The following is a 19,767-nucleotide window of genomic DNA, read 5'->3' on the forward strand; positions in this document are numbered from 1 at the left end:
ACACCTAATAGTCACCCACTCGTCCTGCTTGTAGAACACACCTAATAGTCACCCACTCGTCCTGCGTGTAGAACACCCCTAATAGTCACCCACTCGTCCTGCTTGTAGAACACACCTAACAGTCACCCACTCGTCCTGCTTGTAGAACACCCCTAATAGTCACCCACTCGTCCTGCTTGTAGAACACACCTAACAGTCACCCACTCGTCCTGCCTGTAGAACACCCCTAATAGTCACCCACTCGTCCTGCGTGTAGAACACCCCTAATAGTCACCCACTCGTCCTGCCTGTAGAACACCCCTAATAGTCACCCACTCGTCTTGCTTGTAGAACACCCCTAATAGTCACCCACTCGTCCTGCTTGTAGAACACACCTAACAGTCATCCAATAGAATCCAGACATCAGCATCCATCACTAGTGTAGAAAACCACACAATCACTAGTGTAGACAACCACACAATCACTAGTGCAGACAACCACACCATCACTAGTGCAGACAACAATCTCTAGTGCAGAAAACAATCACTAGTGCAGCTAACAATCACGATTGCAGACAACATTCGCTAGTGCAGACATCAATCACTAGTTCAGACAATAAACACTAGTTCAGACAACAATCACTAGTTCAGACAACAATCACTAGTTCAGACAACAATCACTAGGTCAGACAACTACAACTATCTCACACATTGACAGGCAGAACTTCAGAAATTTTATCATACAACAAAATTGTTACTTGTTATTATATAAATATATAATATATTATACGATGAGTAAGAGTGCATGAAGAACTGATCATTGTACCGTTGTGGGGGGCAGGTAGCGAGGATCGGCCAACATAACGACTGCTTCCTCGCCTCAGACACGGATTTCGGCACGTACGTTAACAAGGCGATGGAGTACCCATACCTGAAGAATGAAACACTGTACCTCTCCATGGGTGGTGAGACTTGCGCGAACAACCCACCCAGGTTAGTTGATGACCAGTAACTACAGCTGCACTAAACGTGTCCCCAGGTCAGTCATGGTGATGACCAGTAACTACTGCTGCACTAAACATGTCCCCAGGTCAGTCCTGGTGATGACCAGTAACTACTGCTGCACTAAACATGTCCCCAGGTCAGTCATGGTGATGACCAGTAACTACTGCTGCACTAAACATGTCCCCAGGTCAGTCATGGTGATGACCAGTAACTACTGCTGCACTAAACATGTCCCCAGGTCAGTCCTGGTGATGACCAGTAACTACTGCTGCACTAAACATGTCCCCAGGTCAGTCCTGGTGATGACCAGTAACTACTGCTGCACTTAACGTGTCCCCAGGTCAGTCATGGTGATGACCTACCTGCTCATCACATAACACACACACTGACCTACCTGCTCATCACATAACACACACTGACCTACCTGCTCACCACATAACACACTAACCCTACCTGCTCATCACATGACACACACTGACCTACCTGCTCACCACATAACACACACTGACCTACCTGCTCATCACATAACACACTAACCCTACCTGCTCATCACATAACACACTAACCCTACCTGCTCATCACATAACACACACTAACCCTACCTGCTCATCACAACACACACACTGACCTACCTGGTCATCACATAACACACACTGACCTACCTGCTCATCACATAACACACACTGACCTACCTGCTCATCACATAACACACACACTGACCTACCTGTTCATCACATAACACACACACTGACCTTCCTGCTCATCACATAAGACACACTGACCTACCTGCTCATCACATAACACACACACTGACCTACCTTCTCATCACATAACACAATGACCTACCTGCTCATCACATAACACACTGCCCTACCTGCTCATCACATAACACACACTGACCTACCTGCTCATCACATAACACACACTCACCTACCTGCTCACCACATAACACACTAACCCTACCTGCTCATCACATAACACACTAACCCTACCTGCTCATCACATAACACACACTGACCTACCTGCTCATCACATAACACACACTGACCTACCTGGTCATCACATAACACACCGACCTACCTGCTCATCACATAACACACCGACCTACCTGCTCATCACATCACACACTGACCTACCTGCTCATCACATAACACACTGACCTACCTGCTCATCACATAACACACACTGACCTACCTGCTCATCACATAACACACACTGACCTACCTGCTCACCACATAACACACACTGACCTACCTGCTCACCACATAACACACTAACCCTACCTGCTCATCACATGACACACACTGACCTACCTGCTCACCACATAACACACACTGACCTACCTGCTCATCACTTAACACACTAACCCTACCTGCTCATCACATAACACACTAACCCTACCTGCTCATCACATAACACACACTAACCCTACCTGCTCATCACATAACACACACACTGACCTACCTGGTCATCACATAACACACACTGACCTACCTGCTCATCACATAACACACACTGACCTACCTGCTCATCACATAACACACACACTGACCTACCTGTTCATCACATAACACACACACTGACCTACCTTCTCATCACATAACACACTGACCTACCTGCTCATCACATAACACACTGCCCTACCTGCTCATCACATAACACACACTGACCTACCTGCTCATCACATAACACACACTCACCTACCTGCTCACCACATAACACACTAACCCTACCTGCTCATCACATAACACACTAACCCTACCTGCTCATCACATAACACACACTGACCTACCTGCTCATCACATAACACACACTCACCTACCTGCTCACCACATAACACACTAACCCTACCTGCTCATCACATAACACACTAACCCTACCTGCTCATCACATAACACACACTGACCTACCTGCTCATCACATAACACACACTGACCTACCTGCTCATCACATCACACACTGACCTACCTGCTCATCACATAACACACTAACCCTACCTGCTCATCACATAACACACTAACCCTACCTGCTCATCACATAACACACACTGACCTACCTGCTCATCACATAACACACACTGACCTACCTGGTCATCACATAACACACCGACCTACCTGCTCATCACATAACACACCGACCTACCTGCTCATCACATCACACACTGACCTACCTGCTCATCACATAACACACTGACCTACCTGCTCATCACATAACACACACTGACTTACCTGCTCATCACATAACACACACTGACCTACCTGCTCACCACATAACACACACTGACCTACCTGGTCATCACATAACACACACTGACCTACCTGCTCATCACATAACACACACTGACCTACCTGCTCACCACATAACACACACTGACCTACCTGCTCATCACATAACACACACTGACCTACCTGCTCATCACATAACACACACTGACCTACCTGCTCACCACATAACACACACTGACCTACCTGGTCATCACATAACACACACTGACCTACCTGCTCATCACATAACACACTGACCTACCTGCTCATCACATAACACACACTGACCTACCTGCTCATCACATAACACACACTGACCTACCTGCTCATCACATAACACACACTGACCTACCTGCTCATCTCATAACACACACTGACCTACCTGCTCATCACACAAAACACTGACCTATCTGGTCATCACATAACACACACTGACCTACCTGCTCATCACATCACACACTGACCTACCTGCTCATCACACAAAACACTGACCTACCTGCTCATCCCATAACACACACTGACCTACCTGCTCATCACATAACACACACTGACCTACCTGGTCATCACATAACACACACTGACCTACCTGGTCATCACATAACACACACTGACCTACCTGCTTATCACATAACACACACTGACTTACCTGCTCATCTCCTAACACACACTGACCTACCTGCTCTTCACATAACACACACTGACTTACCTGCTCATCTCATAACACACACTGACCTACCTGGTCATCACATAACACACACTGACTTACCTGCTCATCTCATAACACACACTGACCTACCTGCTCATCACATAACACACACTGACTTACCTGCTCATCACATAACACACACTGACCTACCTGCTCATCACATAACACACACTGACCTACCTGCTCATCACATAACACACTAACATTGGCTCCCACTCCCACAGATCAAGCTGTCCAACAGCACTGCAGGAGATGGCGGAGCTCCACTACAGGTTCCTTAATGTCGACTACATTCAGGTGGTTCTGGACGCTTGGAGGACCCAAGGCTGCTTTAACACGGTCAGTCCCGCCGGCTGGCAGGCGAGGGTGTGTGGGGGAGGTGTGTGGCAGAGGGTGTGTGGCAGAGGGTGTGTGGCAGAGGGTGTGTGGCAGAGGGTGTGTGTGGCAGAGGGTGTGTGAGGCAGAGGGTGTGTGGCAGAGAGTGTGTGGCAGAGGGTGTGTGGCAGAGGGTGTGTGGCAGAGGGTGTGTGGCAGAGAGTGTGTGGCAGAGGGTGTGTGGCAGAGGGTGTGTGGCAGAGGGTGTGTGGCAGAGAGTGTGTGGCAGAGAGTGTGTGGCAGAGGGTGTGTGGCAGAGGGTGTGTGGCAGAGGGTGTGTGGCAGAGAGTGTGTGGCAGAGAGTGTGTGGCAGAGGGTGTGTGGCAGAGGGTGTGTGGCAGAGAGTGTGTGGCAGAGGGTGTGTGGCAGAGGGTGTGTGGCAGAGGGTGTGTGGCAGAGGGTGTGTGGCAGAGAGTGTGTGGCAGAGAGTGTGTGACAGAGGGTGTGTGGCAGAGGGTGTGTGGCAGAGAGTGTGTGGCAGAGAGTGTGTGGCAGAGGGTGTGTGGCAGAGGGTGTGTGGCAGAGGGTGTGTGGCAGAGAGTGTGTGGCAGAGGGTGTGTGGCAGAGGGTGTGTGAGGCAGAGAGTGTGTGGCAGAGAGTGTGTGGCAGAGGGTGTGTGGCAGAGGGTGTGTGGCAGAGGGTGTGTGGCAGAGAGTGTGTGGCAGAGGGTGTGTGGCAGAGGGTGTGTGAGGCAGAGGGTGTGTGGCAGAGGGTGTGTGGCAGAGGGTGTGTGGCAGAGGGTGTGTGAGGCAGAGGGTGTGTGGCAGAGGGTGTGTGGCAGAGGGTGTGTGGCAGAGGGTGTGTGGCAGAGGGTGTGTGAGGCAGAGGGTGTGTGGCAGAGGGTGTGTGGCAGAGGGTGTGTGGCAGAGGGTGTGTAGCAGAGTGTGGCAGAGAGTGTGTGGCAGAGGGTGTGTGGCAGAGGGTGTGTGGCAGAGTGTGTGTGGCAAAGAGTGTGTGGCAGAGAGTGTGTGGCAGAGGGTGTGTGGCAGAGGGTGTGTGGCAGAGAGTGTGTGGCAGAGAGTGTGTGGTAGAGGGTGTGTGGCAGAGGGTGTGTGGCAGAGGGTGTGTGGCAGAGAGTGTGTGGCAGAGGGTGTGTGGCAGAGGGTGTGTGAGGCAGAGGGTGTGTGGCAGAGGGTGTGTGGCAGAGGGTGTGGCAGAGGGTGTGTGACAGAGGGTGTGTGGCAGAGGGTGTGTGGCAGAGGGTGTGTGAGGCAGAGGGTGTGTGGCAGAGGGTGTGTGGCAGAGAGTGTGTGGCAGAGGCTGTGTGGCAGAGGGTGGGTAGCAGAGGGCGTGTGTGGCAGAAGGTGTGTGGCAGAGGGCGTGGGGGATCACATTCTCTTACATGTTCACTGTTTTCATCACATTCTCTTACATGTTCACTGTGTTCATCACATTCTCTTACATGTTCACTGTGTTCATCACATTCTCTTACATGTTCACTGTGTTCATCACATTCAAACCATATGTTACTACAAAGTATTTATTTAGTCATTTACTTAGTCATTTATTTAGTTATTTACAAATTTATTTAGACATTTAAAAGTTATTTGCTACAAATTATTTATTTCAGCTACTTACAAATTTATTTAGTCATTTAAAAGTTATTTATTGCAATATATTTATTATTGATAAATACAAAATATTTTGTTTCAATATACTTAGTTTTCAAATTATTTACTTACGAATTATTTAGTTACAAATTATTTAGGTTTTTCAAATTATTTAGTTGCATATCCTCACCTACCTGATAGAAATTACACAACCTATCCTACCTGTCATAACTTACCAATCCTAACTTGGTCTAACTTACTTAACTTAATAATGTAACTTACCTATCCTGATTTATTTGTACTAGCCTATCCTATTGTTACTTAAATAACCTAACTTACCTCACGTAACTTACCTATCCTGACCTGATCTAACGTACTATCATAACTTACCTAACTTCTCCTACCTAATATAACTTACATAACCTAACTTACCTAACGTACCTTACCTTATCATGAACCAAACATAACATAACTTACACAACATAGCTAACCCCCCCCCCTTACCTAGCCAAACTTACCTGATGTAAATTGCTTAACATAACTCACCTAACATAACTTATCTGTCCTGACATATCCTAACTTACACAACTTACCAAATTATCTGACTTACATACCTCACCTAACATAACTTATTTAAAGCATCATCTTATTCTCTCTGAAACATCAATTCTTCATTTATTTACCCTGAAAACACTCATTTAAACATACAATTACACTCGCAAACTCATAAAAACTTGCACACTTATACAAAACTTAAACAAATACTCAGTTCACTCACTTACACAAACAAACACAGACTGGCACATGCACACATACTCTCTGTTCATTAACTTACTCACATTCTCAGACTTGCTCAAAATTCATAAACTTAGTCAAAACAAGTAAATACATTTATATACTGACACAAACCATATGCACTCTTAGACTAGCACAACTCTCACAAACAGTTTGTCACTCTTACACATATACTATTTTCAGAACATTATATAAAAACCCATATCCAACTAATTTGTCTTATCTTAGCTCGTTCTTATTACTGTTATTCTTAGTAGGTGTTGTTTAAGCATTCCTCCCTTACATAACCCATAACCTTAACCTACCCCATATAAAAATAACCTATCACACCCCACCTAACCTTTACTTATTTATATATCCTCATACTTTCCATATAATTTATAGGAATGTCTATTTTTACCACATCTAGTCTTTACATATATTATTAATATATTAAACATCTTATTATATATATATATATGTTTTTCTTGAGAACATTCATGTTCATCAATCTGTGTTTCAAATACATTTGCTTTATTTCATAGGATTTTTTGTTACATATATAGTTGTTGGTTCGTTCTCAAGAGGCGTGTGTAAAAGACGGGGTCTTTTGTCATTTCAAGGGATATGTGTTAAAGACAGGGTGATTAAACATTTCAAAGGTGTGTCTGTTAAAGATAGGGTGTTTAAGTCTTTCAAATGATTTTGTTAAAGATGGATGTTTGGTGATTTCAAGGCTGTCTTTATTAATGTGTAACGGTTCTATTGTTACGTAAAGTATGGTGACAAATAAACACAGACACTAAGATACTATATATATATTTGGTCGAATATACAGAAGTACACCGGTGATACTTTGGTGTGAGTTGAGCGCACTGAGCGTCGGTACAGTATCTCGCAAGTGTCTGCTCTAAACCACACTTGAAAGTAGACTAGTTAATGTTCGCTACACCGCTGCTTATATTGCTCGGGCATCTCACCGTGTTGCCCGGGCAACGCCTCACCTCATTCATCTCCAAAGGTTGACAGGAACATTAACACTATATTTGGAGCGAGTATATTATTGGGATAATCTACTCGCTACAGAACTCCCCCTCCCAGGGGATGAAAGGAAAAATACTTGATCAAGGAACTTAGCTGGTCGGTGAATTGTACGCCCTGCTCGCGTTACATAACCATCAAAGTTAACTTCCTCCTCTTCGCTGATGTCATCTAACTGGGGTCGTAGGGTGGGAGGTCGCACAGGATCGTCCGTCGTCGTAGGATCAGGTTGTGGTGCGGCTGGTAACTGGGGTTGTAGGGTGGGAGGTCGCACAGGATCGTCCGTTGTCGTAGGTGGCGGTGCTGCTGGTAACTGTGGTCGAAAAGTGAACTGCGTAGTCGGCGGATGTGTCTCTGGATTTAGCAGTGTTGCAGACGTTGAGACGAAGCCTGGAGCAGAGCAGAGAGCTGAGTGAGGCCGGAGTCGTGGAGCTCTATGTGGGAGAGCGTGGCGGCTCGATTGAGAATTGTGAGTGTCTAAACTCGGGGAGCGAGAGCGTGGCAGCTCGATTGAGAATTGTGAGTGTCTAAACTCGGGGAGCGAGAGCGTGGCGGCTCGATGCGGTCGTAGTCTGCTGTCTGCTCTGTGTCGAAGCTGTAGCGTCTTGGGTTGATTAGGACTGTACACGCCGAGTACTACATTGTTGACTGTGGAAATTGTAGTCTGGTACTAAAAGATGTGTGGACAAGCTCGGTGTAGCAGGAGAGAAGAATGTGCATAATTGTTGCGTCCTTGGGTCGCTGGTGGAGCATTTAGATCCGGGGCGGATGGGCTCGGGCACCAGGACATTAGGAGGTAATGTAGGCACGTAGTTAGGACAACGAGGGAATCACTGCTAGAGCTGAATTGTCCTGGAGGCGACGAAGAGTCGGAAACGCCAGCTGTAAGTCCTGTACTGCGCAAAGGGCTTGAGTCGGCAGAGTATCAAAATGCAGTGAACGTGTAGATGAATCTGACGAAAGAGCAGCTTTCGTGGGCGCCCCTGTAGAACAAGCAGTGCCCTGGCAGCGATGGAGAGTCGGCAGGGCAGGCTGTAGATCCCACATTATGTAGTTACTGATGAAGCTGCCAGATGAGTGAGTAGTGATCGTGGAGCAGCAAGCCGTAGTAGATGAAAATGCAGAGATGGACGCGATGAAAATCATAGCTGTGGCGCGGGTGTTGGCAGCGTTCCATCACAGCAAACAGTAGAGGTCCAGTGAGAGTCCATGTTGTAGTCCATCGTGGCTGGGTATCGTCGAAACTTCGTGAAGGTCGAAAATAGCCTCCATCTGCATGAACCAAAATTCTGGCTCATCTGCGTTGTATGCTGGAAACCTGGTAGATAAATCCATGGCGAAGATCTAGTTTGTGACTAGGTGTTCTTTGTCACTCACTGGGTCACCAATGTAACGGTTCTATTGTTACGTAAAGTATGGTGACAAATAAACACAGACACTAAGATACTATATATATATTTGGTCGAATGAACCAAAATTCTGGCTCATCTGCGTTGTATGCTGGAAACCTGGTAGATAAATCCATGGCGAAGATCTAGTTTGTGACTAGGTGTTCTTTGTCACTCACTGGGTCACCAATGTAACGGTTCTATTGTTACGTAAAGTATGGTGACAAATAAACACAGACACTAAGATACTATATATGAGTAGATTATCCCAATAATATACTCGCTCCAAATGATTGGGTATTTAAGCATTATCAAGGATTATTTGTTAAAGATGGGGTATTTTATGCATTTCATGAGATTTTGTTAAAGATAGGTGTCATGCATTTTCAAAGTATTTGTTATATACAGGCATTTTTCAGTTCAAGTAATATTTGTTAGAGATGTGAGTTTAAGTATTTTATACATTTTTTATTTAAAGTTCATCAAGTCTCTCATAAGTTGAATTTACTATGTTTGATATAATTGTTCTTATTCTCCGCCCTTTAACCTAATCATTTTTTGATCTTGGTGTATTTATTGTGTTGGATATAATTTGTTCTTATTCTTTGACCTTTAACCTAACCTTTCAAATATAATTTATTACGTTTGACATATTTTTGTTCATATTTTTTATCTTTGACCTAACCTTACAGATATAGCTTATTTGTTTTGTTTTGTTTATTGTGTTGGACATATTTGTGGAATATATTATCCTTAATGCATCCTTTCAGATATAGTTTATTTGTTTTGTTTCTTGTGTTGGACATATTTGTGGAATATATTATCCTTACGTATGCTGTTTCTGAGTCAAAGGTTGTTTTATCTTTTGACAGTTACTTGCTTGGTGAGAAGAGGACAGTGTGGTGTTGTAGAGAGTGCTTTGGCGAGGAAGATGTTAATTAATTATTTTATACCATGTGTATTATTTAGTTCAGATTCCTAGTTTATATTGTGAAGTGCATTTATGAGGTGGTTGTCAATCGTTGTTTTGCTGTGAAGTCTGAAGGTTAATTTGTATGTTTCAAATGCTGCTTTTCACTTGCTTGCTATAAGGAGGGTACGATAGTTTGAAGTAATGTTACAAACTTAGCATTCTTATCCTATAACGAAAAAGGAAAGATACTAGTAATATTGTACACATGATAAGTCAGATCATTACCTGATTTCAATATTTACCAAATTAAATTTGACACAACCTAACCTAAAATAGTACAACCTAACGATGTTTACAGTTTTAAACTAAAAAAAACACTCTCTCTACTAATTCGCAGCCTACGACATGCTGGTATCGCATATGTATCATTCTGATATGCTGGTTGAGAGAACCTCATCGTATTGACTTCAGACTGATAGTACTTACTTGTATGATCAAGTCCACTACAGGGGGCAAGTCCACTATAGGCTCACCATAGCCCGTTAGCTGAATCTTAAACAACAACATCAGTATGATCATAAAACTAAGGTGTCTGTTGCTGCTCAACAGTGTAACCCAGTGACAATCATTTGTTCTTCTGATTTGTATTAAGAGATATGATTTGAGCAGGGACTATGATCTGAACATATTTAGTTAATATTCGTTATTGACAGATTTGGTCATCAATGGGATACAATTTGGTGGGCGTGCAGGCGCAGTTTCCTGCAGAGGTAGCTGTCGGATGTCAGCTGAAGGTCGGAATACTGATCGCCAACAAAGGTTGGGCGGCACCAATCAATTATCGGTCAGCTCAGGTAAGCAAAACAGTATTAATGGTTTATTTAATGTCACACTTCCCCATTCAAGTAACAGGTTATTTCTATTCAATTCTTTCATCCCAGACCTGTTTCCAACACAAGTACCAATGTTCTCTGCCTACCCTTCATATCTTAGCTCAAAACCCTCACTAATACGTTTCACCCTCTTGATATAAAGCTCGGCTTTCGACAAACTAACACTCTTCGTTCCTGTTCGTCTTGACCTCTCCAACGTGGTAACTGGCCGTATGCTTAATGACAGACTTAAGGAACACATAAGAAGTGTTAAGTCTTCAGACACAAACAGTGCTCTCTTTTGTCATGTTAGGGATTATAATCATCCTATGATTAGTCTTCTTCTAAAATAATTTTTTTCCTGCCTCTACTCTACACGGACGCCGTCTTGTCGAAACGGCTCTGATACACAACCTATCCAACCTGAACCTTTGTCCTGGCTTCGTTGCTATTGACTTTTCCCTTTCACAGTAAGTTCTTTCCTTTCCCTTTCACAGTAAGCTCTTTCCTTTCCCTTTCCCTTTCACAGTAAGCTCTTTCCTTTCCCTTTCCCTTTCACAGTAAGCTCTTTCCTTTCCCTTTCCCTTTCACAGTAAGCTCTTTCCTTTCCCTTTCCCTTTCACAGTAAGCTCTTTCCTTTCCCTTTCCCTTTCACAGTAAGCTCTTTCCTTTCCCTTTCCCTTTCTTCCCGTCCCTTTCTCTTCCCTTAAAGGCCTCAACCTTCTTAACTAACGTGATCTGACATAAGGTCAGGATTAGCATTACAGTTTAGAGTTTTATATATAAGACTACACCTGAGAGGATGTGCAGTGACTTAATATCTAACATATTCAAAGATTTAAGAAAGGGGGGAGGACGAGTGCTGTCAGGGGGCCAGAGTTTGTTATTGTTCTAATAGCTGATTTATGTTAAATAATTAAAGGATGTATATGATTTTGGATAGTAGAAACCCAGGTACAGATATCATAATTGATATAAGGATAGATGAGAGAGTAATACCAGGGCAGGGCGAGGTACATAATATCCAATCTTAGAATGCCATGTGTTTTTTAACCTTTTTTAGCTATATTTTGAATGTGGCCGTGGAAATTCAGCTTGTCATCATTGAGAACACCAAGAAATTTACCATTACTTTGTTACTAATTTGGTTATTGTTAATTCTTAGAATAATTTGATCAGAGGACTCATTACCAAACAAAATATAGGTTATATCAAATGTAAAGTGTGAGTTTGTTAGCAGTTAGCTAAACATGGACTTTATTTTGTTCGGTATTCAACGTATCCTTCAGAATAAGAGTGTTAAGATTGGAAAAAATGAAGGTTATGTCATCAGCAAATAAAACTAGCTTGAGATGTTGAGAGGCATTTGGAAGATCATTAATGTAGATGAGAAAGAGGAGAGGGTCAAGTATGCTGCCCTGTGGAACACCAGTGTTGATAGATAGTGTGGGAGAGTTGAAATCATTCACAAAGACATACTGGAGCCTGTCACTAAGGTAAGTCTGAAGGTATTGGAGAGAGTTACCTCTGAATTCATAATGATGTAATTTAAGAAGCAGGTTATAGTGGTTAACTGTGCCAACAGCCTTACGTTGGTCAACACATAACCCAACAGAGGAACTCATTTTTGCCACGAGTTGCATGTATCACGTTAATCATACTAATTGCTGCATCATTGGTGTTTTATGGGGGTTTGAATCCATATTGGCAAGACCTAAGTGTATTGTGTTTAGCTAGATAAGAGTAAAGCTGCTTGTAGATTAGTTTCTCAAATATTTTAGACAAGGATGGCAAGATTGGTATTGGTATGTAATTGTTGACATCAGTGAGATCACCACATTTATGGACTGGGGTTAGTCTTGTTTTTTTTTAATATCAGGAAAGGTTTGCAGTTCAAATGACTTTTTGTAAAGCAATGCAATGGCCGGAGCTAAAAATCTAGAGGATTTTTTGAAAATTAGAGCTGGAATCTCAGCAAGGACACTTGACTGTTTTAAGGGAAAGGATTATATCATTAACATCAGTGGAATTTTTGGGAGTTAGGTACAGAGACTCTGGATAGTTACCTGTAAGTTAGTCTTTATCATTAGTTAGGGAGGACGGTTAGTTAGCTTAGTTGATCAGCAATATACTAATTAATTCTAGTTAATAACTTAGCACTAAGTTAGGGCATATCTTATATACAATAATTAGAATCATAAATATTAGATCAAATGAAAGCTACTGTTGGTGGTGTGGCATGATGGTGGTGGCTGCTCACCTACACTGTTGGTGGTGTGGCATGATGGTGCTGGCTGCTGGCCTACACTGTTGGTGGTGTAGCATGATGGTGGTGGCTGCTCGCCTACACTGTTGGTGGTGTGGCATGATGGTGGTGGCTGCTGGCCTACACTGTTGGTGGTGTGTGGCATGATGGTGGTGGCTGCTCGCCTACACTGTTGGTGGTGTAGCATGATGGTGGTGGCTGCTCGCCTACACTGTTGGTGGTGTGGCATGATGGTGGTGGCTGCTGGCCTACACTGTTGGTGGTGTGGCATGATGGTGGTGGCTGCTGGCCTACACTGTTGGTGGTGTGTGGCATGATGGTGCTGGCTCCTCGCCTACACTGTTGGTGGTGTGGCATGATGGTGCTGGCTCCTCGCCTACACTGTTGGTGGTGTGGCATGATGGTGGTGGCTGCTGGCCTACACTGTTGGTGGTGTGGCATGATGGTGCTGGCTGCTGGCCTCCACTGTTGGTGGTGTGGCATGATGGTGGTGGCTGCTCGCCTCCACTGTTGGTGGTGCGGCATGATGGTGGTGGCTGCTCGCCTCCACTGTTGGTGGTGTGTGGCATGATGGTGGTGGCTGCTGGCCTACACTGTTGGTGGTGTGGCATGATGGTGGTGGCTGCTGGCCTACACTGTTGGTGGTGCGGCATGATGGTGGTGGCTGCTCGCCTCCACTGTTGGTGGTGTGTGGCATGATGGTGGTGGCCGCTGGCCTACACTGTTGGTGGTTTGGCATGATGGTGGTGGCTGCTGGCCTACACTGTTGGTGGTGCGGCATGATGGTGGTGGCTGCTCGCCTCCACTGTTGGTGGTGTGTGGCATGATGGTGGTGGCTGCTGGCCTACACTGTTGGTGGTGTGGCATGATGGTGCTGGCTGCTGGCCTACACTGTTGGTGGTGTGGCATGATGGTGCTGGCTGCTGGCCTACACTGTTGGTGGTGGGGCATGATGGTGCTGGCTGCTGGCCTACACTGTTGGTGGTGTGTGGCATGATGGTGCTGGCTGCTGGCCTACACTGTTGGTGGTGTGGCATGATGGTGCTGGCTGCTCACCTTCATGGTGCCAACACGAGGCGTCTAAGGGCAAGAGTTTACCTTTGGTAAACTCCATATAAGCTATCAATAAGACTATAATCTTTAGACTTTTCACACCTGCCCCATGTTACCTGTTCCCCATGGTGCTTTACAGAACCTGTTCTTTCCTGTGGCCCTCCCGTGTTACAGAACCCTGTTCTGTCTTGTGGTCCTGCTGTGTTACAGAACTCTGTTCTGTCTTGTGGCTCTGCTGTGTTATTGAACTCTGTTCTGTCTTGTGGCCCTGCTGTGTTACAGAACCCTGTTCTGTCTTGTGGCCGTGCTGTGTTACTGAACCCTGTTCTGTCTTGTGGCCCTGCTGTGTTACAGAACCCTGTTCTGTCTTGTGGCCCTGCTGTGTTACTGAACCCTGTTCTGTCTTGTGGTCCTGCTGTGTTACAGAACTCTGTTCTGTCTTGTGGCCTTGCCGTGTTATTGAGCTCTATTCGATCATGTGGTAAGCCTAGGCAAGATCACAAACTAGTTCCAAGTTGGAACTGGTTGAGGGCTTCCTACTCTGCAACATTCAATTGTAAATTAATGAATTGTAAGCCAATATAATTTTATTGCGTGTTTATGATGAAAACTTTCTCAGTTCGGAGCCTGATGTACATTGCGATCATACAATCTACACTGTTCGCTAATGGTTCCTTAACATACTCATACTCACCTGCTGAACAACTTCATACGATAAATAATTGATCTGTCACTAACCAATTTGTTCATTAACATTTCAGTTTTAACTTACCATTTAATTAAATATTCCTATGATATTGAAAACCAAATAGATATTTGCGGCCAACGTCGTTAAGAATGTGGCTGGTTTTGCAGTTAGTGTTGCATCATGTGAGCACCAAGACTGAGTACGTGTCTGCACTTGCTGGGGCGGACCTCAGGAGGTGGCTGCCCGGCCAACAACAGAAGCTCCAGTTCTCCATGACATTACCCACTAACGCTCCTCTCGGCAACTATCAGGTGGGCGCTTGTTATGTCATCATCCCCAAGTGAGGCTCCTGGTGGAGAACTTTCTTCCCTTAATCTGTGAGCCTCCTGACCTCAGATAAAACATAAACAAATGTCTAGGTTTGAGTGAAAGTCTAGGTAAAACCACTAGTTTACTTGGGCGAAATTATATTCATGACACAGCTTATATATACAATAATTACAGAACAACAACACAGTAATTATAAATCAGTTAAGTTAACACAAGGCACGAGTCACAGGAGCTAGATTTCACTAAGCAATACTAACTTAACAACATGGGGTACACTAGACAGCATGGGACTGACAGGTAAGCTGTGGACAAGGTGGGAGGTAACGTAAGAATATGACGATTCTGTATGGCAGAATCGTAGTCGTCTCCGCTTAGATTCACATGATCGGTAACTGGCTTTGCTTCTCTCTTAAGGGTACTTCGCAAATAAAGGAATTTATTTATTTTGTTAATTGTACTTTTAGAGTTCATTAAGGAATCTAACGTGTTCAAGTAACATTCAAAGTTTTCGTCATCTCTGCCAATAAAATTGAGGTAGATCAATGGCAGGAAGACGAACTTCTTTGAGTGGTTCAAGTATATAAGTATCACTCGTTGTTAAAGCATTTTGAGAAACAGATTTTATATTCAATCGTTCTAAGAACTGTATTAATTTATCCAGACGATCAAAGACATCCTCCTCAAATTGTCCGTATCGTCATGGAAGATGTTTGTCTGGCTCAGCAGTTTGTTGCCTGAGGATTCTAAAATAGTTATCTGCAGCCTCATTTGTTTTCTGTAATTTTTGTTTGGCCACCTCTATGTGGCCTTTGTGAGATTTTTCTCTACGCCTACCTCCCTTAGGAGGTGGACTACAAGTTTAAAGTCTGCTCACGGTAGTTAAGCATGAGTCCAATAGAAAAAAAAGGAAAAGCGGGAGCAAACCGCCAGGCCTCCACCACCAGGGGTGAAAACCTGTCAATAGGCCGCTGGCTCCTCCTAGTTAAACAGGACGTTAAAACTAATAAAGGGTAACCGACGGGGTCTCACAATCAAATATTTATATTAGATGTGGCGCTATGAATTGGAATTCGAATTCCCAAGAACAGCCGCCTTATCAAGATCACATCAACATTTAATAATATGCAGAAATATGGTGGAATAATATGGTTGAAGGGTTGACATCAAAGACCGTTTTCTATAACATAACAATTTATTAATAACAAGAGACTAACTACTACATTACCGAGTTTACGTTACGTTAATGTCCATCCAGTGGCACGATAACAAACAGCTAAATAGCAACCCTTGCTGTGAGGCTGCATACTGAACTAACCTGAACACAGGTGTGCCCACTGATGACGCAATATTGCAAAACTAAGAAAAATATCACAGACTAAGTTACACCACAGCGAGTGGTTACGTTATTGTACATCAAGTGGCATTTGCAACACAGCTATTCAACAGCCCCTCGAGAAGTGACAGCAGGCTCCATCTTGCTGACACTTCGGGCTGACAACATGAACTAACTGAACAAATGAAGGATATCCACTGAAGACACAAGCATGCAATCAATAGTGTCTCGGTTTCCATGACAGCTACTATAATCACAAGCTTAGGGGTCCTCCCGCCCCCCAGGAGAGACCCACGTAACTAGGCGGGTAGTCCAACAGTGACTCCCCCCTATCACAACCCAGTGTGAACACTCTTTGCAACTCCCTACAAGAAGTTGCACTGTTGTAAACAGTAACAAAGACAGGCAAGGCGGGATTCTGGGACACAGCTCCACAAATCCCTAGATGACTCTACTCTCGTCACCAGACGACAACCAAAAGAAATTGCCTTAAGTGATTAATTACGTTAATTGACTGATCGCAGCAGTCAGCAACAAAGTACTACGGTAATCACAAACAATTGTCTCACACTAGACAACAACACGGTGATACTCTACGTTAATCTTTAACACTTGTCTCTCTTGTTAACAATAACTCAAACATATATTACATCACACTTGACTCCTTGCAAGTATTCAGTGAGTAATTCTCAATTAAGGTCAAACGGACAACTAAATACATCCCCATTGAGTTACGTTAACTAAGCCTACCCTAACTTGGTAGCTTCTCCACAGTCTGTGTCAAAAAATTACTAGTGAGTGTTAATTACCCTAATTAATTCTGAGCAATTAATTAACTGTCACCAGGACCAATAAGTAATCATCCATAAATACGTCTCACTCCGCACTGCCTAAGCAGGTCTCATCAAACACTGTGAATTCACGGGAAAGGAGTTAATTACCCTAATTAACAAGATGTGCCACTAATCCACTGTCCTCAGACATGATATGATTAATACAACGTTCTATGCTAGCTCCATGACCTCGCTTTACCGAGTCATCGGAGCTCTCCAATGTTAATGATCCACTAATTAACCTGAGCCACTAATTGCTATACCCCTGAAAGGTAATTAGTCTCGAGCAAATTACGTTAACACAAATATTGACAGACTCTGACAGATCCTCTCCCACTACGTGAATTCATGATGAGAAGGCTAATTACATAATTAGCTAGAGTGGTCAATTAGTTGTCACATGGACAATTAATTGCTCCCGAGACGTATCTCATTCAAGCTCAACACTGTTCTCTCTTATAACAGCCCTCACTCACTCTACAATACTAAGTGTGCACCCCTTATCCAGTTAATTACCCCTTACTTAATTAACTCACTGAATCCTTAAGTCCTCAACACAACTTAAAGAAACAAAGTAACCCCAGCGTTACATAGGTCACACTACAATGGCATGCAACATCATAAAAGCATTGCCCACATATGGTTGCGGCTACTGCAACTCGCTAATTACTGTGCCCACACAATAATGACACACGGTTGTGCAACACACAAGAGTATACTAATACTACTGCCCCTCTCTTTTTCTTGCACCCGTTGCAAAGGACTACTGTGAACACACACTTACCTCAGCAAGGCAATTAACCCATCAATTGCCTGCTCTCATTAAGTACTGTGAATTCCCCTGAATAATCCTAGAGGTCCCTTAAACCCTCAACACAGTTCCTGGGGCAATAATATCGTATAAACTGATAACAATACTGCACAAACCTGCAACATAATGATGCCGTCAGCATACCCCACATGCTAATGACATCATTAGGCAATCAGTCAGCAATCACATCTACTGACTTACCACACAACACAGTACATAAAGCATGCAAATGAACATATAGAAATGGCATTCACATAATCAATGAAAATTATATCATCAAGTAGATGTAACTACCCTGGAAACACAAACCGAAACTGTCTCTATTTTCCGCTTGTAACAACTTGTAATAAAGTTGTTACATCTTGGCTTAATGTGTTTATGACGTATTGGAACGTTGTTACAACTTTATATATTGGTTGTTATAACTGGTTAGGTGGTGTTAAAACTTGTTCGAACGTTGTACCAACGTCGTAGTTTCGGTGTGTGTTTGGCGGGTAACTACACAGACCGCAGGGCCCCCCACTGACATCACTGCAACCGGGCCTGCCTACCTCTAATGATTATAATTTACGGTACTCTATGGCATTAATCCAGTCTGAACGATTATATAGAATCGACAGGCTGGATCACTTATATGGTAAATCTCTACACTGACCAGTTACATACTCTAGTCAGTCTACTATATATATACATTATGATACTACAGTGTGGTCCCGAGTATAACATCTATCTCCAGGTACCGCCCTCCCAATCACCTGGACCCTACTGACAGCTGTCACTCAGCTGCTTCTCTAGCCTGGCGAGGCTCTGAGACAACTCTTACCGTGAATTTCCACCGGTACCCATCACACTGTATACAATGATAATAGTACTCATTTCCCAGGTCACTACCACTCTAGCTGTCAACACTTAGCTTGCTTGCTCCTCATGCGTCGACAAGATGTGGCCCTAGGCTGTCCCAGGAAAGTGGCCAAGGCATGTGGCCACCGCGTGGCCCACAGCGCCCCTCCCGAGCTGAGAGGGGGGGGGGGGGTAGCGGTAGCCGGCGTGCGGGCCGAGCCGGGCCGGGCAGAGCGGCTGGGTGGCCTCGGGTTGGCCACGGGTAGCGCATGACGTCATAGCACCTCACCCGGCTGAGGTGGTGCGCGGGGTGGGGTGGGGTTTGGCCGCGCGGGTGGCCTGGGTGGGTGGTCCCCAGCAAGCAGCTGGCCAAGGTGGGTGGCCGCGGGTGTCCACGCACATGGGTGCCTCAGGCTGGCAGGCTGCCGCCCACAGGAGTACACACGCGGATGGGGAATCACTAACAACCCCATCAAACCAGAGCCTGCCTTGCTCTACACTGGCGTGACAATGGCCGGCGGCGTCCCCACACTGACGCAGCCTGGCGGAATCCAAAAATCCAACAGGGGCCTGTAATATCACACTCACTTACACTGCCCAACACCAATTGTCCATTGCCACTAGACAGGATGCTCAGACCCGAGGGATGAGGGATCAATCTGATACACCATGAGGCTCTGCCATCTGCCTCATGGGTTAACACTGCAACTGTCTCTTTAGCTTTTTACTGTTCCTTCCGTAAATCCT

The 19,767-nt window shown here is 44.5% G+C and overlaps 1 protein-coding gene across 1 annotated transcript in view; it reads left to right on the forward strand.

The window, feature by feature from the left end:
* The window catches only part of LOC123748383 (uncharacterized), a 224,964-nt gene that overhangs the window by 189,716 nt on the left and 15,481 nt on the right, over positions 1-19,767 (forward strand). The window contains exons 9-12 of the mRNA XM_069323966.1: positions 820-971; positions 4,178-4,292; positions 10,708-10,848; positions 15,041-15,184. Coding sequence (XP_069180067.1) covers positions 820-971; positions 4,178-4,292; positions 10,708-10,848; positions 15,041-15,184 — 552 coding nt within the window. The remainder of the gene's footprint in view (positions 1-819; positions 972-4,177; positions 4,293-10,707; positions 10,849-15,040; positions 15,185-19,767) is intronic.

Source organism: Procambarus clarkii, chromosome 2 (genome assembly GCF_040958095.1).
Source record: "Procambarus clarkii isolate CNS0578487 chromosome 2, FALCON_Pclarkii_2.0, whole genome shotgun sequence".
Lineage (NCBI taxonomy): Eukaryota > Metazoa > Arthropoda > Malacostraca > Decapoda > Cambaridae > Procambarus > Procambarus clarkii.